Source organism: Ciona robusta, chromosome 2 (genome assembly GCF_009617815.1).
Source record: "Ciona robusta chromosome 2, ASM961781v2".
NCBI classification, from domain to species: domain Eukaryota; kingdom Metazoa; phylum Chordata; class Ascidiacea; order Phlebobranchia; family Cionidae; genus Ciona; species Ciona robusta.
Genome location: NC_143236.1, coordinates 9,079,134 through 9,102,093, shown reverse-complemented (window position 1 = coordinate 9,102,093; position 22,960 = coordinate 9,079,134). Strand labels below are relative to the sequence as shown.

Genomic DNA, 22,960 nt, shown 5'->3' with positions numbered 1-22,960 from the left:
TTGCACAAGGACACAAATCCACAACTGTATTCTATTAGCAATTGGACGCGCTAACCACCTTGTAAAGGCGTCGTTAAGTATTGTCAAACATATTGAAATAATATAGTAGGGTGGGGAAGCTGGGACACCTTCACATTCTGTTTTCTCGTCCCATTTGGTAGCACACAAAGAACATTCAAAGATATATAGAACCTTATCCTGGTGACTCTCGTAGACCGTTGTTAATATTATGTGCTTAAAGTATCCCGTCTTACCCCACCCTACTATATCGTTTTAAGCGTTCGAACACCAAACAAACAAATGTAGTTGCAACATCTGCTTTGAGATTCAGACGTCCATGTTATCATTCCAGACGTGAGGGTTGGTCTATTTCTGGAATGTCATGTGATCTACTGACGTCATCGCATTATTCGAAAGCAACTGCACAGAGGTGACTGTGACGTCATAAACAGTTGATCTGTCTGCTTATCTCATTGGTTCATTAGTGAAAGGGCATTGTTGGAAAACAAAGAAGTTTCCATTTGATTGGTGGACGCATGCGATGTTCGAATACGTTTAGGCTATTATGACATCACAGTAACGAACAATGCCAGTCGCTGCATAACGCGATATTGTGTGCAGTGAAATTCAATTGTGAAGTAACAGGAGGATGAAAATATTATTTAAAGTTAGGATAGATTCATAGAGAGGAAATCATAAAGAAAGGGAACCGTGTTTCATACGGTAGTTGTTAATTTGTGTAAAGTTTTAAAAAGTTCCAGAGCAATATCACAACGTTATAATAATTTATCTAGCCTTTTAAACCTACCGTATTAAAGACGGTTGTACAATGTTTTCCATTTCAAATTTATATTATTGCTTTTTTATTAAGATAAAATCAAAAAAATCTAATCCAAAAAAGTTGTTAATTATTTAATTAACGTCATGGATGCGCTTCGTTTGATGGGAGGGGCGGCTGGGCCGAATCCCGAAGAAATTGAACGGCTTCTGATGTGTCCAATATGTCTTGAAATCTACACCAAGCCCGTTGTTATTCTCCCCTGCCAGCATAACTTGTGCAGGAAATGCGCCAACGATGTGTTTCAGAACAGGGGAACTCCCATGGGGTCGGGCGGGAGATTCAGGTAAGGAACTTCACTTAAATATAAAGTATTTGTATGTGCACACTCTATTTTATATGGGTGAGGCTTTACGCAAGCGAGGCATGTCATGAGACCTCGCATTTAGGCCACAGTTTGTCCTTTACTTTAGTACGAGTACCAGCTGCAATAGTTTTTCGGCCCAACCGCGCACATTACAGAAACTTATTTATCCTTACATGGCGGGGCAACGACATTCGAGTAACCACGTATGTAACTTATTTATCCTCGCATGGTGGGGCAACGACATTCGAGTAACCACGTATGTAACTTATTTATCCTCGCATGATGGGGCAACGACAGTCGTTATAACACGGGTGTTCTGTTTCATACACCTCATGGCCGCTTACAAGTTACCACGTATGTAACTTATTTATCCTCACATGACGGGGCAACGATGGTCGTTATAACACGGGTGTTCTGTTTCATACACCTCGTGCCCGCTTACAAGTTACCACCTATGTAAGCTCGTGGGTGATTATTGCTTCGCTTACACGCTGGTTCGATGCTACTATTATGATCAAGCCAACTTGCTCCAACCCAGTGGTCACTATTGTATATGCGTGGATGGGCAATTGCTTCACATAAACAAAATGTGCCTTAATGCTCTACGCCACCCAATGGAAAGTTTCTCAAAAAAAACCACACCTATGTTCTTATTTGCGGTTAACGTAACCTCCCGAAGTTGGGACATTTAACCTTTATATTAGCCTGTCAAATCTTGAATAAGTTGGTTTCCTCAGGTGTCCTACGTGTCGTTACGAAGTTGTATTGGACCGACATGGAGTCTACGGCTTGCAGAGAAACCTACTTGTTGAGAATATTATTGACATGTATCAAACAGAAGGGAGAAAACCAACTTTCAAAACTTCAGAGGTAATTAAGATATATCAATTACTGCTGTAAGAAAATTGCATTTTATCTTTATTATTACATCATAATCCACATTGTTTCCCCACAAAGGTTGTAATGTGCGACCAACATGAAGAAGAGAAAGTGAATATTTACTGCGTGACTTGTCAGAAACCAACGTGTTCTCTGTGCAAAGTATTTGGGGACCATCAGACGTGTAATGTCTCGCCTATGGAGAAAATATACAAGGAACAAAAGGTAATGTTGTGGCTGGTTTTATTTGTTTTATAGATAGATATCCTCACACCATAAATAACAATGCCTCTGTACCATGAGTTAGCAGTTGGAGGCTTCATGTTAATATCAATGTGGGCAGATGGGGCCAGTGGCGCAGCCGGAAAAAAAAGGGGGGGGGGGGTTTAATCAAAAAATTTTTAATTTTTTTTTTTTAATATTTTTATTTATTTTTTGTTATAAAATAGGGGGGGGGGGTTGCCAACCCCCACCCACTGGCTGCGCCACTAGATGGGGCCTTTCAGTTTTAACACGTTTATAACTGCATTTAATTCTCCTATAGTTGGTAGGGTTGCTAAAGCGCTTGCTTTTAAACCAGAAACAGAGGGCATAGGCGCCAAGTTACGGGGTGTTGGGGTGGCATGGCCACCCCATAGATCTTTTTATTAAAAAAAAAAATTAATAAAAAAAAAAAATTTTGACAAAAATTAAAATTTTTGATTTTTTGGCTGGAAAGTGATACGTCAAAATCGTGGTCGTAACGTTATTTTAATTACCGAAAACTAAGCTGAAATATTACGCGCGATGCCTTTGGGTTGTAAGCCAACCTATACTGGGACCAGGGGAGGTCAGAATAACTGATTACGCATTATCAGGGGAGGCTGTTTTGCTGTCATGACCGGTCCTTTTTTCTGCAGACACGCTCGCAACCAGAAAGTGCTAAGACGCACGCACACACGCGTTGCATTCCATATTACATTCCTTCGCTTGGAATTGGAACATTTTTTCGTTCAATTGTCTTGTCACTTGTCCTATTACAACGTAACTATTAATTATGACGTTTCATAATATAACAATCTGGAGGAATGTGCTAACTGCCCGACCAATCAAAATTCAAAATATCGTGTATGAGCGTCACATTTTTACGCTCTGCGCCGGCATAGGAAATAAAGGAATGCATGCGGTAGCATACATTCCACACCTAACAAGCGAAGCAATCGTTGTGAATTTATTCTCGTGAAAAACAACGTAATGAAACTCTGGTTCTCGTGCGGTGTTTTCAACAAACGATGTTTTTTGGCTTCTGTCCAATTGCGCACGATGTTGCAATCCTTATCTATATTATATCTCATTCACTCGCTAATCAAAGGTGAAATGTTTATGCACGTCGGAAGATCGTTGTTTTTTTTCAAAATTGAAATGCAAATATAAAACGAAGGTTTGAGGACCGTTCTTATTTTTACAATCATAAAAATGACATTTAAAACTTTGTAAGTACAGAATGTTGTACTCGTGGAACACCCATTGCGATCGGCAAACGTGTTGCTGCAGTAAACAACATTAAACTGTTTTGATTGGGAGAAAACAACTGGTAAGTCAGTGTAGTTATGGCCAAATACGCCAATCCCAATATAAACGTTTAATAAAACACAGCTACTTTAATCTTTACTGACCTCAAACATAAAACACGCGCATTTAGTTTACTTTTGCAAGGTTTACAATGAACGCGTCAATCGCTATTGTGATGCAAACAAATAAACAATCAACGCGTCAATTGGTATTATGCGCTGAAAATCCACGTCACAATCGCTACTATGTTGTAATAAACAATCTGCTAAGGCAACCCAATTAATATTATGTTGCTTATTCGCGCACTGAACAATACTTTGTCGTGTTGCATGTCCTCGCACATGAAGCGCTGCTCTAAACATTTGCCGTCATCTATGACGTCATAATGATTATTAGGTCATACGATTTTTACGTCACTATAGCCGGCCACCCCATGAATAAAGCAAAACTTGGCGCCTATGACAGAGGGTATATGTTTCGTGCTTGAGGCTGCCATCGTTATGGGTGTATGACTGTATGTGTCCACTTTACGGCAGTTGCTCCAACCCAGTGGTCACTAATGGGTTGTTTAAATTGTCAGCCATACAGAAAGCAACAATCAAGCAAATGTAGTAAGACTTTAAAATTAATCATTTTCAATAATTGGTTCCCTTTTTATTTTTTTCAATGATTGGGTCCCTTTTTTAAAAATAATCTACAAATTAAACAACAATTATTATTTATCATTAATTATTTCCACAGAGTGAAATATCTGACTCTATAGCACTCCTAGTGGCAGGAAATGATCGTCTTCAAGCAATTATTTCACAAACAGAAGAGCTTGGAAAAATGGCCGAAGTAAGACATAGTTCCTACTCATAGTTATCTTATATACACCACATATAATATCTATGTTTCTGCTCCCATGTAATAAATACCATAACCACCTCTAGTGTTAGCTATCATTGTAGGGGTTTATTCAATACTAACATTTTCTTTTGTTTATAAACTCACTAGGAATTTTAGATCACAACTTTTATCCCTTATATATAAAATATATTAGAAATACTGTGGAAATATAATATTTAAAAAAACAAAAATATGAATAAAGTAATTCAATCTGTGTTAATTGCTTTTTGCATGTATTACTTTAGTATATTTAATATTTAATTATAATTCATAAGTTATATCATTTATTTTAAATACTCGTTTTATCCTCAGTGTAACGGTCGTAAAGTGAAAAGTGATTTATGCGCTGCGTTTGACAAACTTTACGCCGTGTTGGAGCAACGTAAGACTGATATGATGAATCGAATAACTTCTGATGTTCAAGAAAGAAGTCAGGTACAATGTATAATAGTTGGTGTATAGTGGGATGGGGAAGATGGAGCTTTTCCCATCAAGCTGCAAGCTTTTTCAATACATAGTGATTTTTTAGGTTGTATGCCACTTCACCACTGATGGGTCCCTGGTTACAAAATGTAATACTCTTTGTTGTTTTAATTAATTTGATCTTTGTTACTGTATTTAGGGGAAAATAAAACGTTATGTTACTTTAAGTTATAAAAGAAATGCTAGTTTTTTTCTTTAAGTGCGTTTTGCTCCTAATTCCTTCTGTTACTTGGTTTGATTAATTTGATCTTTGGTTTTATATTTGTGGAAATTTTGGCAAAAAATAAAATGTTATGTTACTTTCAGGTTATAAAAGAAATGTTAAAATCTTACGGTCTTCAACTTGAGTCAGCAAGCAAGTTAATGGAAGCTTCACTTGCGTTGGTTGAGGAACGAAGCGTTCCTGTGTTTCTTACACAAGCGAGGGAGACAATTAATAAGTGAGTTGCTGCAGTTGGTCCATAACCCCAACACTGTATATGCACATTCTATTCTATATGGGTGAGGTCCTACAGCGAGGCACGCCATGGGACCTGGGATTTAGACCAGAGTTGGCCCATTACCCCAACATTGTATATGCACATTCTATTCTATATGGGTGAGGTCCTACAGTGAGGCACGCCATGAGACCTGGGATTTGGACCAGAGTTGGCCCATTACGCCAACAATGTATATGCACATTCTATTCTATATGGGTGAGGTCCTACAGCGAGGCACGCCATGGGGCCTTACCCAGAAATACCAGAGTTGGCTCATTACCCCAACATTGTATATGCACATTTTATTCTGTATGGGTGAGGTTCTACAGTGAGGCACGCCATGGGATCTGGGATTTAGACCAGAGTTGGCCCATTACCCCAACATTGTATATGCACATTCTATTCTATATGGGTGAGGTCCTACAGTGAGGCACGCCATGAGACCTGGGATTTGGACCAGAGTTGGCCCATTACGCCAACATTGTATATGCACATTCTATTCTATATGGGTAAGGTTCTACAGTGAGGCATGCCATGGGACCTTACCCAGAAATACCAGAGTTGGCTCATTACCCCAACATTGTATATGCACATTCTCTTCTATATGGGTGAGGTCCTACAGTGAGGCATGCCATGGGATCTGGGATTTGGACCAGAGTTGGCCCGTTACCCCAACATTGTATATGCACATTCTATTCTATATGGGTGAGGTCCTACAGTAAGGCATGCCATGGGATCTGGGATTTGGACCAGAGTTGGCCCATTACCCCAACATTGTATATGCACAATAGGCAGGTTGTTATAGCATCTGTTCCTTTCCTAATTCACAATGTTAATCAAATAGCACGTTAGGTGCAAAGACTTGTTTTTTTTCTGGTCAGTTTCACTACAAACATAACAGACCATTTATTTAACACAATTGTAGTTATTCCTTTTGCTAATTGAATGACTTTTGTTATTGTAATCAAATGGGGTGAATAATATATTATGTTGTGTTTAGTTTTAGTGTCTGTTGGCAGTAGATACAATGATCCTTGTGTAACTCGTAACACGATAAGTCCCTTGGGCGAAGGAATTTACCGAAATCATCATTTCCACACGTGCATGCAATGACACCCGTATCGCATGTCTATTACACCATGTGTGGCAACTATATATATAACTGTAATTGGTGCAAAACATTACAACTCCCCTGTGTATTAAATGTCGAACTAGATCCCATGGGACCTAGTTGTGGTAGTATGACGTAAGCAGCTTTGATCATTGTGACGTGATTAATAAGCATGCGTAAATACCGTTTCGAAAATACGTAGCTGCGTATGACGAGTTAATACGACGCTAATTCGAAACGTAGGCTGTCGCTTTAGACAACGAGCATGAGGATAAGGTGTATCAATACCAGAATACACCTGGTGTATAAGAAGACACCAAATATGTTAGATTTGTTATAACTCAACAACGAACATAATAAGATGCACACACCCTTTTAAGTTCTAACCTAAATTTGCCTACAGCACAGTGCACTGTAAACCCACAATAACAATAACAAACGACACTTAACCTTCCAGAATCAAAGCCACAAGTCGAGACTCCGAGGTCAGGAAGCCTCCGTTTAAAATACAAGACATGGACGAGTTCACCGTTGATTTCAACAATCACGAAACTGCGCTTTATAAACTTGACTTCTCAGCTTTGCAGGGTGGGTTAGGTGTTTAATGCTTTGAAGAACTGGTCACCCTGATAAAATTGTGGCCGTGTTTGTTCTTTATTGGACAATACCAATGGATTGTCTAAATTGTCAGACATACATAAAATAACCACCCACAAAGTTACATTAGTGATAACTCGTAACGGGCACTAGGTGTATGAAGCAGAACAACCGTGTTATAAGGACTGTTGTTGCCCCACCACGAGAGTCTATATAAGTTATATCTATTCAATGACAGTTTGTGACGCAACAACGAACGATAATAACGAAACAAACGATGATGAAACCGCCAACCAATCAGAAGGCGCCACATCAAACACAGCTGACAACGATGACGATTCAGAAGAGGAGTATGACGTCACAGTGGAAGATGACGTGGGCGATTCTGACGCAACATCTGTGACGTCACGAAGTGACGTAGGCAGCAGCTACAGCGGAGCAAGATCTAACAATGGTATGATAGTTGGTTAACAAAGCGTTTTGTGACGTAATAGGCCCATGGTTTTCTTCGGGTCGCAAACCCTCGCTTTCAAAGCGCTTACCTATTTTTTGTGTTTTCGGCCCCACGCGGGATTTCTTAAATTTCGTACTTTCACTGTGTGTTTGTTTAATAATTTTTTGTTTTGTTTAAAAAAAGGTTGAAAAAATTATTATATTTTCTAGAAGCAACCGGTCGCAGCCAATCACCTTCAAGCTCACGTAACAACGGTTCGTCAAGTGGCGCCACAGAGTCGAGTGAAGCAAGACGGCCACTAGAGGAGGTAAAGCTTGATTTGTGTTACAACATAAACATCTTATAATCACGTATAGTTGAAACACTTGTATCATGATCAGTGCCTAAACATTTCATCTACCGTATCGAGCCGTTCCACAGTGTTCAGTGCACTTGCCTATATAGCCCATAGGTTACGGTTCGGGGCTCGATGCTGCTACCATTGCGGTCAGGTGTGTCTTAGGGCAAGACACTTAATCACCCACAAAGTTACATACGTGGTAACACGTAAGCGGACACGAGGTGTATGAAACAGAACACCTGTGGGCTGTGTTATAACGATTGTCGTTGCCCCGGCATGCGAGAATAATAAAAACAATTCATTCATATTTTTATATTCATTTACAAATCTCTCATCTTTACGTAATAATTGACTTTATTTGTTCAGAGAAGCAGTTGGTGGTAACCATGGTTACATTACGTCACTTCCTCTCTGCATGCTGCTCATACGTCATCAACATCAGCTACGTCATCATACAATATCTCATTTCATGACGCCATAATCATTGCTCTTCAATCGCTCGCTTCCGTCACTGTTTATTACGTCATATTATTACTTACGCAATATTGCACCCGGGACCTTCTGGTACGCAGCCCCCCCTTTATTAATTAATCAAATCGTTCTGTTACGCTTTGGTGACAACGTACTATAAAACGTACACCCAAGCATTACACTAATCAAGTCGCATTAACTCCTAACCAAAGCGTAACCGAGCGGTTTGATTGGTTATAAACGAGCTGGCTGCGTAGGAGGCTGTGTTTTGGATATTTAGATCATTCTGTCTTATGTGAAAGCGTTAGATTCGCACAATAAGGTTGCCAGGTATCGCCAAGTATCTTAATGGCCAACGAGTAAAGATTAAAAAGGCTTTGCCGTGCATTGGTTTTCAAAGTGATTATATAACTAGTTGCTTACCGAGTGTGTGTTTAATTGCAGTTACCGCTTTTTGTTAATTGCTTGAACATTATTTGATTGCTCATCGCTTCATACGTTTGCATTACACATATGCTTGTTAGTGATTTGCTAAATATTAAATTCAAGTTATCACAGAGGCCTGTTAAGCGTGGACGATGGTACGACATGTATGTACGACAGTTACCCGTGACCTTTGATATGACCGAGTCAACGACCTTAAGTAACCCCACAACAGTAAGGTCAGAATTAGAACTAGTTGTTGGTTCCCCGAAAAAAGATCACGAAGATGCGAAAATGGACGACGATGATGATTGTGACGTATTAAAGAAGAAATTAGAAGAAGATTGTGACGAAAAGAATGAAGATTGTCGTCAAATGTCTGCAATGGAAGCGTATAGGCGTGGGCGCCATCTAACGGCGAATAGATACCGTTCACCAGAGCCCCCGCAAACTTATCGTTCATTAAGATATTCGAGCGACGAATCAGACGGTGAAGTCGCGAACATCCGTCTTCCATTATCGTTTCAAACTTCACCTGGTGAGTCGTTTGATTCGTCACCCCGGTCTTCCCCTATCTTGAGAAGGCAGAGGAACGTACAAGGGACTTCCCCTACACGGAGAAGGCCAAGGCTGTATGGGTCCCACAGACGACGCACGTGGTCCCATTTGCTGGACAAAAAATGAACAGAAAACATGTTTTCTGTGCTGGACTGTGAAATTTAATCGGAAATGGTATTTTTATTTTTTTATGGAATTTTCGATTTTTATCGAATATTTTGGATTTGTGGATTTTTATCTAGATTTTTCTTTTTTATTGGATTACGTCATAAGACCAAGCCCAATTGACGCTGTTTTGTAATTAAGGTTTATTTGATACGGCGGTCGTCTCAGTTTATACCATGCTGCGGTTAAAATGAATGTAATTTATTTATTCTCACATGGCTGGGCAACGAGAGTCGTTATAACACGGGTGTTCTGTTTCATACACCTTGTGCCAGCTTACGAGTTACCACGTATGTAACTTATTTATCCTCGCATGGCGGGGCAACGACAGTCGTTTTAACACGGGTGTTCTGTTTCATACACCTCGTGCCAGCTTACAAGTTACCACGTATATAACTTATTTATCCTCGCATGGCGGGGCAACGACAGTCGTTATAACACAGGTGTTCTGTTTCATACACCTCGTGCCCGCTTACGAGTTACCACGTATGTAACTTTGTGGTTGATAACTATTCGGGATGTTTGTGTAATATTTCGTCTTGGCTGCTATTGCGCATGCGCAGAAAGTAGGACCAACTTTGCGACATTTTTGTAATAATGGTCCAGGGATTTTTATATGTCAGTGGTATTGGGCATTTTTGTAACTGCGTTATGTTACGCAGGTACTTATTTCATGGCTATATTGGTTTGCGTATGATTTCCTTATTGTTGGTGAAGAAGTATTTTTACGCAGAGTGAAAAAGATCGATGGGAGTTCTAATCACAATTTGTTGTGAATTGATTAATTTTGCTGGAGCTGTGCATTAAACAACTTTTTATGTTGATATTATTGTGGTAATTTAAGGCTATCGGGATATGCAGTTTAATAAGACACCCATGTTTTAACTTGTATTGCATTACAGCGCGAGGATAAATGAATGAAAGCCTTTAAAACAGTTATAGTCCCTAAAAAATACAGTTTTCTATTTCTATGTTTCACTATATAAAAAAGCTTCACGTTCCGCACCAGCGCACAAAGATTGCGCGGTCAAAATGAAATAAACAAAACCAGGAAAACATGGTGTATTTACAATTATAAACGAATTAAAGTATCATAAGTTTTAATAACACTTCAAGTACTACATCAAGGTATAGATTAATTAAAACAACAATGAGAAGGAGTTCAGCAGCAAAACAACAGTTAAGTACGCTATGGGAAAAACACTTGAGTAAAAATGTGAATAAATCGTGGTCTATAGGTTATAGTTTGGAAGATTAAACGTTTTAAAATGTGTCATCATAGTTTGTTAGGTATGGCGTATGTACAAGTTATTGCTAATAGTTTTACTCAAATAGTTTTTTATTTATACTGTGTTTTTATGACTTGTTTTGCTGCTAATTTCTTTCTCTTTGTTGTTTTAATTAATTCTGTGTTTGCTATCATATTCGAAAGGAGGTAAACTTTATATTATGTAGTTCAGGTTGTTTTCAAAGCATGCACCGGAATAACCACAGATGAAAGGTGCGATACAGAAATACTTCGCTCCTTGTAATAATAACTCTCAAGTCACGAAACATAAAAGATCCCGAAGTAATGACGTCATTGAAATATCGTCCGATGACGATTTCAAACCAAAAATTGAAAAACGTAAACGCAAGTTGCGTAAATCTGATGGAAAACAGACAAAAAGCCCCAAATTAAAGAATGGACATTCTAGTGCTGCTGCCAAAAAAACTACAATTAAAACACCAAGTTTACTAGATCATGGGGTTACATCTAACAAGGATATAGTGGAATTGGTAAAGACAGAAGTAATTGACCTTGACTTGGAGCCTGAAACTTCACCCAAAAAGGGTGAAAATGTTTCCAAACCTTTCAAAACTATAAAGCAAGGCAAACTGCAGAGTGAAGATTGTAAAAGTGTCGAAGGTGCTTCTATTACTGCACAAAAAAACTTTTTAAAAATGAATCTATCTCAAAAAAGTCAATCTAAAACTGACAATAAAAAACTTGGTGATAACACAGGGCAAAAAGTTGGGGATTTAAGTAACAATACAGAGAAAGTTGGTGGAAAGGAAAGTGTTGGGAAGAGAGCTTATTACCTTGAAAACTTTGAGATGGTTGTGAATAGCGTTCAACAAAACAGGGATGATTGGAGATTATTTGAAGGCGAAGACCAGAGTTGTGTCAATATGTTTCAACAACTGCATGTGAATGCAAGGAAACTTTATGTCAGATTGTTCAATAGGAAATATGCATGGTTGCCTATTAATAAGGTGGGTACAAATGTCTTGGCGAATGGAAAATTTGGGATTCTTTGTTTAATATATAACATTATTTAAGTTCATTACTGTAGACCAGTGGTTAGGGCTTGCATCGTATCCGAAAGATACCAGATTTAAGGGTTCGATGCTGATACCATTGTGCAGTGGCGCAACCAGCGCGTTCAAAAGGGGGCTGTCATATTTACGTCTAGTCCACGTTTATCTCTGACGCGATAAAACACTCCCTTTATTGGTTGTGCACACGAATATATATCCTATTTTACGCGGTAAATTAAAACCAACACTACATTATTAAAAAGACGTATCTAAATTAATATAAACAGAGGAAACATTGTTGCAGATTTACGCATGTTAATGTAACGATTATTTACGTCAGAATACCTTTGATAAACCATTACGATTGTTCCATCACAAACGAGATTGTTGGTAAACAATCGTGTTTTATTTGCTCCCATACGATCTGTAGTTTTTGTATGATTTCTGTTTCTGATGATTAGTTTAAATCAGTGCTTCCCAAACTATGGTATGCGAAGGCCTCCCAGGTGGTACGCGAGCACCTTATTAAGTTCACACCAAACGATCGCAAATGATCTTTTAGTGATTGTCGTGAGCATTATTTTAATCCACATAAATTACGTAGAGCGTGACATTCCATGCTATATTCCCTACACCGGTGTTCCTAACTTTTTAAACCTAGGCGTTGTTTTACGCGTGTACAGAATATTTTTGCAAGCCTATCTTTACTTATGCGCATGAAAAGGCAAATATTCAACCTGTTTTCAAGCACCTGTAGGCTAAATAATCAAGGGGACAATCGCTAATATGACGCAAATAATCAACATGTGAACTGCTATTATGACGTAATCAATTCCCAGGTCAAACAATCGCTATTATGACGCGATGAATCCACGTGTGAATCCCTACTGTTTCGTAATAATTATGCTGCTTGGCTGAGGAAAACATCGTAAATATACAGCAGTGCTACTTCTGGAACATATTTAGGTTGTTTATTACCGCGCCTGTTGCCCTGTTTAATAGGCAAATTACTTTTATTTTCAACTTTGAGAAAGGCAGTGCCAAGTTCATGCCCGCGGAAAAAAATAGGTGTGCGTGCGGTTTTTAATTTCACTATTTAAAATGAGTTGTTCTCGAGGCTTTAGTAGTTTAGTATGTAGGTGGTTTGAGAACGCTGCTTGAACCAAAAAGTGGTACGCAAGTAGATAAAGTTTGGTAACCACTGATTTAAATGCTGATAAACCGCAATTATTATGCATTTTAATTGGTGCAAATATAAGTGCGAGGAGCGACGCTATCAGTAAATTGGAACCAACACAAATTGTAATATATTATTATAAAGTATCGCCCCGGCAGAGCTTGGACAAAGGCCAAAAAACATCGTTTGATGACACCGCACGAGAACCAGAGTTTTATTACGTCACTTTTCACGAGAATAAATTCACAACGATTGCTTCGTTTGTTAAGTGTTGAATGTATGCTACCACATGCGTCTTCCTTTATTTCCTACGCCGGCGCAGAGCGTAAAAATGTGACGCTTATACACGATGTTTCGATCTCGTGGTTGGTTGTGCAGTTAGCACATTCCTCCAGATTGTTATATTATGAAACGTCATAATTAATAGTTACGTTACAATAGGACAAGTGACGTAACAATTGAACGAAAAGTTATTCCAATTTTAAGCGAACGAATGTAATATTAAATGCAACGCGTGTGTGTGTGCGTCTTAGCACTTTCTGGCTGCGTGCGTGTCTGCGGAAAAGGGGGCTGTCATGACAGCAAAACAGCCCCCCTGGTTGCGCCCCTGCCATTGTGGGTGTATTTGTGTTTTGGCAAGACAAAATATGCCTGGTTTTAAAAAGTTGGGTACCAATGTAATAGTAGGTAAATAGGAAGTTATTACACTGGAAGGGTAATAATCTGCACCCCATTTTTCAGTTTGATGCTACGGCACAATAGTTTGCAGTGTGTTTAAAGAATAGTAAATTCGGGCTCTTTGCTGCTACCATTGTGGGCGATTGTGTCCTTGAGCAAGACACTTATAATTGCTCCAACCCAGTTGTCACTAATGGAGTAATGGGTTGTCCATAGAACAATCACCAAATTGTCAGCTGGCATAAAACAATCACCCACAAAAGCGGGCACAAGGTGTATGAAACAGAACACCTGTGTTATAACGACCCTCCTTGCCCCGCCATGCGAGGATAAATTAGTTTTATACTTTCAATTATATCAGTATTACAAATTTTTATAAACAGGTCTTATAAATAAATCTATTAAAGCTATTTTGAACTAAAATCAGAATTATAAAACCCAAATCATACATTCAACGTTCTTTATTATAGATATCGTACCCCGAGATCTCACCCAACCCATGCCCTTATTTGGAAATGTTAGCTTCTCATGACTTTCTCCAGTCGAGCATGAACGAAATATTATCCTTGCAGGAAATCCTGGGTTTATTATCTGCCCCTGATGTTAAAGTATTGGCAAAGTCATTCAGACTTTCGGTTCGTTACTTTGGTTAATATTATGATTATCCACATGCTGAAATAGCTTCGGCAACTCAATTGTTGGCATTATCATGTGTTTGTACCCACGCTGAAAATATGTGATCCCTCCATAACGCAATGATGCATTTATATCGGTATTAAAACAAGACTGAAAAAGACTGAAAAATTAGGATCCCAACAAAACACATGATTCCAATCAACCAAAAGCCATGTCTGCCTATCCACACACTGCAATAGCTTCAGCAACTCGACTGTGGGCATGGGAGTGGCATCCATAGATAAGTCACTTAAGTTCCCACCCACGAGGATATAAATGACCAAACCAACCAAAAGCCATGTCTGCTTATCCACACACTACAATAGCTTCAGTAACTTGACTGTGGGCATGGGAGTGGCAACCATGGATAAGTCACTCAAGTTCCCACCCACGAGAATATAAATGACCAAACCAACCAAAAGCCATGTCTTCTTATCCACACACTGTAATATGTACCAGGCTATAAACCTAACAGTCACCTTTATCAGGTCCAGGGACCAAAGCCTAAGATTTGCGATGCTATTGAATCAATGTGTAAGAAACAGAAAAGTGTCTTCACAACATCTAGTGGCCAACTAACATCAACTGTTACGAAACAAGCGTTAAGTTTACTTGGGACGTGTTACAGGATAAATAGAAATGTAAAGAAAGTATTCAACAGGTAAGTTGGATTTAATGTTAAAAAGTTTTAATATTTGTTTAAATTTTACTTTTCCTTCTTTATGTGGCAACTTTAGTTGTTATAACATTACTGGGTTAACAGTTTAACTGAAATATTGTTGTTAAGACTCCTACCAAGGTCATACAAACCCCGGCATTGGTGGCAGCATTAGGCCTTGATCCCTGTATCCTTTCGTTACAATGTTCTTGTTCTAACCATTCTTATGATACCTATTGTACTTATAAGATATAAGAATATAGGAATTTTTTTCCACAAACTTCCAACAGACTTCTTCTTGTGTTTGACGTCACCAAGGGAACAGAGGACGACACTGACTTCACAATATCCATACATTCAAGTAATAACCTCCAACATAGAAAACATCAACAATTATCAGCTGTGCTTATGGAAGGTTAGTGGTTTATATATGATTGTATGTAAGTAACCTATTTATTCTTGCGTGTGTACGATTCTATTTATTAACAACATAGTTGTCAACTATACATTAAAACAATCACCCACAAAGTTTCATAATACATATGTTGCAACACGTGGTGGGTACGAGTTGTATAAAACAGAACACCCGTGTTTTAACGACTGACTTTGCCCTGCCATGCGTGGAAAAATAAGTTACATACATGTGGTGTATGAAACAGAATGCCCGTATTCAGTGGCGCAGCCAGGGGGGGAGTTTAGGGTGTCGCGACCCCCCTTTGAAACCAAAAAAAAATTTATTAAAAAAAAATATGAAATTTTTTTGATTAAAAACTCACCCCACTTATTTTTTTCTGCCTATATTATAATGCCATGCTAGGATAAATAAGCTATATTCATTCATTTATCTACTTTAAATTAGGAATGGGAAGGGTTGCATATCCACGATACGAGGTGAACCGACCCACCCCTATATTTGGAAACAGGGATGAATTATTGGAGTACGAGATTGCTTACCAGTTTCTTATCGATGCAATATCTGCGTCTGATGTTTCTCAGTGGAAGGTATGGTGTGTTGTAATATGGGGAGGCATGTTGGAATATTCCCATTACCACTACAGTTTCTATTCTATATTGACGGGACCTTCAGTGAAACACCTAAGATTTGGGATTAAGATCTATAACCCATTACCGTAACACTCATAGGCAGTAGGTACCAAACTACTATAATTACACCAATGCCAATGTTACCTAATTAATGTAGTCCCCAAAATTAATGGTCTGCCTACTTGCCCTACTAATATTTGGCTTTTATAAAATTTGTGATTGGGTAAAATAACTCCAGGACTCCAGATGAATAGCAACTGTGTAGACTTCTTGTTTTACTGTTTCCAAATTCTAGGGTTGGCCTGCCAACCTTACCGCCCCAGGTTCGGTGCCTACCTCAACCCCTTTCCTAACCTAACCCACCCACCCCAGGTAGCCTAACCTAACCCACCCACCTCAGGTAGCCTAACCTAACCCACCCACCAGGTAGCCTAACCTAACCCACCCACCTCAGGTAGCGGATGACGTTTGTACACAAGCTACTGAACGCACTCCACCTACCCCATGTAACAAACAACTACCAGTATTCCTGAGATGTTTCACTGCGCAAGCTGTTTATGTTAAGGTACAATCACTACATGTAAGTTTATTGTATTGAGTTTTACAACTTTTGTGTTTTATTTCAATTAATGTAATGTCGTTACTTGGTTGTAAATTAAGATTTTTTTAATATTTTGGTGATAATGTGTGTTTTATTTCATTTAATGTATGAATGTAACTTACTTTATCCTCGCTTTGCCGAAAACGACAGTCGTTATAACACGGGTTTAACACCTCATGCCAGCTTACGAGTTACAATGTATGTTACTTTGTGGGTGATTATTTTTTTGGGATTTTTTCATTTTTTTTATGTATGGCTGATAATTTGGACAACCCATTAGTGGCCACTGGGTTGGAGCAATTGCCATTAAGTGTCTTGCCCAAGGACACATACGCCCACAATGGTAGCAGCGACGAGCCTTGAACCCATTACCTAATGGTTACAGGCAGGCGCGCTAACCACTACGCAAATAATATATAAATAATAAACACAGTAACATATAATTATCAGTAGCAACATATTAGTTTGTTATGTTTTTCACACAGGCTGACAAACTTAGTATTAAGAAATGACCAAGCACCCAGTTAATCATATTATTATTCATTCCACCAACTACAGGTTGAAATCTTACAACGTTTGAAAGAATATTCACGAGCTGCCGATGTCTTGAAGCTTCTGCTGAAACAGAAGATTTGTTGCTCGAGAAAGTAAGTTGCTGGTTTGTAGGCTCGTGTATATAAGGGGTATATATATGTGTTGTGGGTAAAGCTCCTGCTAAATAGTTAAGACCAGAGTCCGTATATGAGCACGAGTTATTTCATCACCATAGAAATCTTACAGGGCAACCAAATGGGGCTAATTTCGCCGATTGTTTACCCTAGCAACGGGAATTTTTAAACATATTTTTCTGCTAAGTCGCAGTTTATTTGTAGAACTCAAAAACTGCAAGTCACTTTTAAGCTTTAATAAATCTACACAACTACTTGAAAATTTGTTTTTCTTTAATCTGCATCCTGTATTTGTATTAAAAACATAAAATATATTAAATTTAATTTAAAACATAAAATATCTATATGTACATATTTATATTATGTCTATGCGGCGGTTAACAGGGAATAGTTAATTCATTCATGCGTCTCGGTAATCCATTCATGCGCGTCACTAAATCAATTTAGCCCCATTTGCTGTGTGCTATGTGATTTCTATGAGCGACATGAAATAACTTATGTTTATAATACCGACTCTGGTTAAGACTGCTGGTTAAGGTGAATGACTTCACATAAATCAGACTTCACATGTATCTACATCTGCTGTTGTTCTAATTGCTTCGTGCTTAGAGACGAAACATTTCATGATATCTTGCTTTTCTTGGCATACAACACACTGAAATCTACATATTATCCGGCAAATCTGTCTGTTCTCGTAGAAAAAGTCTGTGACCCAAATGTTTTACAATTTTATGAGATAAATCGTGCCATTGATTTGTTGAAGTGCATGAATACACCATATGTATCTGCCATCTGACATAACTCGACAGCTAACATAAGCTCCCCCCTCTCCACAGAGGATATTGGTACGAGCGTCTCTCGTTGATCCTGGATCAATACTTGGATGATGTTGAAGGATCAATACAAGTGATACAGGATGGTGTGGTTGATCCTTATGTGAGGGTGGGCCATCGCATCGCGCTCGGAGATCGAGCAAGGAAGATAAAGTCGTCCAAGAAAGTGGAGGTTGACGATGTCATCGATGATGTCATCAAGAAAACAACAATCACGCCACCGAAAGAGGTATGTATTTATCTTAGGGCAACGAAAGTCGTTATAACACAGGTGTTCTGTTTCATACCCCTCGTGCCTGCTTGCGAGTTACAAGTTGGGGCAATGACATGATATCTCGTGCCAATAGTCAATTTGAACATTTATTTTAACCTAACACCATTCATATAAACCCCACAAACACTAGGTCACAATCATCGGTCGCCTTCTACCAAAGCGAATGCAAACAGGCAAAGCTCGGTTCATGAAACAAAACAACGACGATGGTAACCAGGATATTCTACTTTGTTCAGTGGAAGAGCTTGTTCTTAATCATTACAAGTATGTCATAACTATGTGGATTGTGATGTCATATAGAGATGTGTTTCAACATGTTTTAATCGTATTTGTAGCAAAAATATGCAAAAAAAACTTTAATGACACTTAGCTGCAAGTTTTAGCTCCTACCACCCTTTTTTTAAATCACAGAACTCTAAAATAATGTAAATAATGATAAACATAATAACTGCTGTTCTTTCATAAATTGAAACGCATTAGTTCTTGCTGCTCCGTTCCTTACTACAATAACTAGATATTAATAAACACAGACACAGGGATGACAGATTGAAACAAGAATTAATCTTTATCATCATAATTATATAAAACATATTTATAATAAACCAACCCTCACACAGAGAAGCTGGATACGCCCAAGGTCTTCATGGTGAAGGGGGAACTTTCTCATGTTTATTATGTTTATTGATGTGGGATATTATATTTATGCCTGGTGTAAAGGATGTGTTTAGAACAAGATACCAGGTGTGTGGATGCCCATTTGTCATTGTGTTGTTCTCTATAGTTGGTATTTATACACCTTCAACCCAAACCCATGGTAATTCTCCAAGTGTTCAAGTGTTCATAAACATTTTAATTAAATGCACAAAGGTAACTTTTTGTCTTTGTGGATGACCGTATTTCTGTATGGTTGATAATTTTGACAACCTATTAGCAACCACTCAGTTGGAGCCAGTTGTTGTGTCACACATGCCCACAATGGTAGTAAAATTAACTGCCCTTGAACAAACCACTGGCCATTTTAGAAATAAACAACTTCATCCATCCATCGACAGTCGCACCCTCTTGACTTATACACCGATCACTTCTACGAGCATCGCAAGGATTTGATTGACAGGAGGCTTGATGACATCATCAGTTGGAATAATGATGACTTTATAGTAGTTGACTTTATAAGCGAGATATGGAACAAATATAACGGCTTGGCTTGCTCGGGGTTGAACTGGGAAAGGTTTGCATCTCTGGAACAAGTTTTGGTGGGTTGGCCTCTTTATTTGAATGTCAAAATAATAATAAATTTTATTTGTCTCCTCGATTGAAGTAGCGAAGATTTAGTTTTTAGACATATTAAAAACAAAAACACAGGATATATAGCGACAAAACAACAGTTGCTAAAACATTCTTACAGTTAAAAATATATTTACATTTAATTGAAAGAAAAAAGTTTGAGCGTATCGCGTATGTGTTGTTGGGCAAGATACGTAACATTAATAGCCCAGTGGTCACTATTAGGTTGTCTGAATTGTCAACTGACACCTACAAGTTAGATACGTGGTAACTCATAAGATGTATAAACAAAACATCCGTATTATAACTTTCCTAACTTCCATTCCCTGTCTGCGCATTGAAACCCACTTCATAATATTTCCTTTGTTTCCAGTCATTGGTGAAATGCATAGGTGGGGAAGCATTGAGCGGAATACTTGGGACTATGGTGAAGGATTTCCGTCACACTAGGAGTGGATTGCCGGACTTGGTTGTTTGGAATGATATTTCATACAAGGTGATGTGGTTATTGTTGCACAGTGGTTAGAAAGATCGCTCAGGTAAGGTACTTACAAAACTGTAAAAAACTCAGCGAACCATACCTTGTTCTGGTGCTCATAGAGTTGGGCGATTCTCGTGTAAAGAAATACAGGAAGGATACTTACTGTAGCGCCAGATCCATACTTTCTTTTTATAAATTATTTTATTTTTAATTTATTTTGTTTTATTTATTTTACATAGTGGCATATGGCGAGTGTTCTTTTGTTGTTAATTCACTTTTTTTCATTGTTTTAATCAATTTGATTTTCAATGTAATTAATTTATGTTTATTTCCCAGCTAGTTTAATGTATGGCTGACAATTTAAACACAATTGCATTTATATCCAGTTAGTTGAAGTGAAAGGACCTAACGACCGGCTTTCAACCAACCAGAGAGTTTGGATTCATAAGTTGATGGAACTTGGTGTTGATGTCGAAGTTTGCCATGTCAGTGCAGCGGCTAGCAGGAAAATTATATGATGAAGTTATATAGAAGATTATGGACACTGATTGTTTCACTATTGGTGAATGAGCCAACTCTGGCGGTAATGTCAGGTTCTCCAGCTTGTTTGGCCATAAAACCTCACCCATATAGAATAGAATCCTTCGCTACCTGTGTGATAATGTTCGTTTTACTTGTTATTTTTCATATAATACCTTTATTGTGCTATCCCTAATATCCACTGCCAAATATGCTGCCTTTTGAGCAAATAAATGACCAAATGTGTTGGTTTGCGAGAATTATTGTGTACATAGGATTGAGCAATCGGCCAAATCTGGCCTATATCCTAAGCCCTCTGGCCTTGCTGTAGGACCTTACCCATATAGAATATAATAGTGTTAAGAAATGATAAAGTTTGCCAATACCTAAGCAAAGGCATTTAAAAAGTATTTTTGGTATTAACTAATTTGACCCCTGTCTTACTCAATGGCGCGTGACGCGCATGCGCAGTAGGGAAAAGACGTCATTCTTGCGATCGTGAAGATATGCGGCATCTATCGTGAAATAATGTTTCGTCAAATTTTGCAATAAATTCAATATTTTCGACCTAAATCTTGAAATTTAATCACTTTTATGACAAATTGACTTCGTCAGTTTTATTCTATCAATAAAATGCGTCGGAAAATGTTTTAAGTTTAATAATAGAGTTAGTTTAACGCGTTGTTATTATTGCAGTAATATTGGCGATATTTATTAGCAAACTCTAAACTCGAATTTTGACAAGACCGTTTAACACGAAATGGATAGAAAGGATTACGATAAAATAGTCAAGTTTTTTCAAACCGGCGAAATACCGGCGGAGTTTGAAACATCGCACACAAGATTTGGGTTTAAGCGAAAATGTAGAACGTATTCACTGGACGCAGGTGGTCGAGTTTGGTGTTGTGTATTTAATTAGCTACCGTAACTACCGTAGGTTTAGTAAATGCATTTATTATTGCCAACTACTAAATAATTGCCAAAGCTAATAAATTATAAAATAAAGTTCATGTTTAAGTTATGTTTGAGGTGCTAGTAAAGAATCTTCCTCCCCCCACCTTATTTGCTAACCACTAACCCCTATAACCACTAACCCCCTAACCACTAACCCCCTAACCACTAACCCCCTAACCACTAACCCCCTAACCACTAACCCCCTAACCACTAACCCCCTAACCACTAACCCCCTAACCATCAACACCTAACCCCCTGGTTACCAAATAAGGGGGGGGGGGGGGGGGGAGATTCTTCACTAGCACTATGTTTGGTGCTAGTGTCCTTTCCTACGTTGTCTGCCAACCTCTAACCACCAACCTTAAACACTTTCCACCAGCCTAATCTGTAACAAAACTATATATTCTTTACTAGTGTCTGGTTATGTATTGCAGACTGGGTTGCAACATTATATATTTTTAAAACATTTTATTTACCAAGTTTATGGTTAATATTTAATATTGGTCGGTAATCGTAATAGTTGTCATATTTATCCCACAGAGACCCTTGACTTGTATTATATCCAGAAGAACAAAGATGGCTCAATTAAACGAAGAGCTAAAGTTGTTGTTGGTACAAGTGAGGACGCCAAACTTGCTTTCTATGAGGTGGGTCAATTTAACTTGATATAGTTTTACATGCAACTTGCTATAGACATTATCTATGTGACTATATGAACTACTGTTACCATGTATGTAACTTATTTATCCTTACATGGCGATGCAATGACAGTCGTTATAACATGGGTGTTTGTTTCATACACCTCGTGCCCGCTTACAGATTGTTTTTTTTTCCTGTATTGCTGAGAATTTGGACAACCCATAGTGGTGGTGGCGAGCCTTGAATGACTGACCCTGATGTGATACTACGTAACTCATTATAAGCTATAATCTATAAACAGGAGCGCTAACCACATTCACTTTGTAGGTGCATGACCCTAAGATGCATTCACACATGGGGTTAAACAGGTCACTGCAAGCAATATCTAAGAATTACTTCTGGCCAAGGATGACATATGATATAACTGAATGGGTAAAAACTGCATTATGTTATCCCACATTGCACTTGTGTTCTCTTTTTTTAATTTTTGTTGTTACAGGCACATATATATCTGTCATGTTTTTAATGGTTGTCGTTTATGCTAAATAGAAAACAGAAATATATATGTCATATGGGTTCAGATATTTATTATTTCAAAAAATCTGGAATGACATTGTGAAAATACAGTTA

General features: G+C 38.2%; 2 protein-coding genes across 9 annotated transcripts; both read left to right on the top strand.

The window, feature by feature from the left end:
• The first annotated feature begins 363 nt into the window (after window positions 1-363).
• LOC149740950 (tripartite motif-containing protein 54-like) lies at window positions 364-10,368 on the top strand. 3 transcript variants are annotated; one of them, XM_089872861.1, is made up of 10 exons: window positions 364-1,124; window positions 1,883-2,015; window positions 2,103-2,249; window positions 4,317-4,412; window positions 4,776-4,898; window positions 5,253-5,386; window positions 6,994-7,124; window positions 7,372-7,587; window positions 7,797-7,894; window positions 8,957-10,368. In XM_089872861.1, exons 1-10 carry the CDS (start codon window positions 925-927, stop codon window positions 9,503-9,505), a joined length of 1,827 nt encoding a protein of 608 aa, XP_089728987.1. In that variant the 5' UTR covers window positions 364-924; the 3' UTR covers window positions 9,506-10,368. The 3 variants fall into 3 exon arrangements, with proteins under 3 accessions (XP_089728987.1, XP_089728988.1, XP_089728989.1); XM_089872862.1 differs by lacking the exon at window positions 8,957-10,368 and adding an exon at window positions 8,294-8,955 and having other exon boundaries at window positions 379-1,124; XM_089872863.1 differs by lacking the exon at window positions 364-1,124 and adding an exon at window positions 1,304-1,401.
• A 154-nt stretch (window positions 10,369-10,522) lies between these two features.
• On the top strand, window positions 10,523-20,986 carry LOC149740949 (fanconi-associated nuclease 1-like). Of its 6 annotated transcripts, none has more exons than XM_089872857.1 (14): window positions 10,523-10,672; window positions 11,005-11,800; window positions 14,171-14,335; window positions 14,864-15,036; window positions 15,324-15,448; window positions 15,893-16,035; window positions 16,532-16,657; window positions 17,237-17,325; window positions 18,183-18,408; window positions 18,584-18,717; window positions 19,071-19,194; window positions 19,506-19,706; window positions 20,111-20,233; window positions 20,605-20,986. In XM_089872857.1, the coding sequence occupies exons 2-14, from the start codon at window positions 11,039-11,041 to the stop codon at window positions 20,734-20,736; spliced, it is 2,523 nt and encodes an 840-aa protein (XP_089728983.1). In that variant the 5' UTR covers window positions 10,523-10,672; window positions 11,005-11,038; the 3' UTR covers window positions 20,737-20,986. The 6 variants fall into 6 exon arrangements, with proteins under 6 accessions (XP_089728983.1, XP_089728980.1, XP_089728982.1 ...); XM_089872854.1 differs by having other exon boundaries at window positions 11,000-11,800; XM_089872856.1 differs by having other exon boundaries at window positions 10,523-10,723.
• Window positions 20,987-22,960: the final 1,974 nt, after the last annotated feature.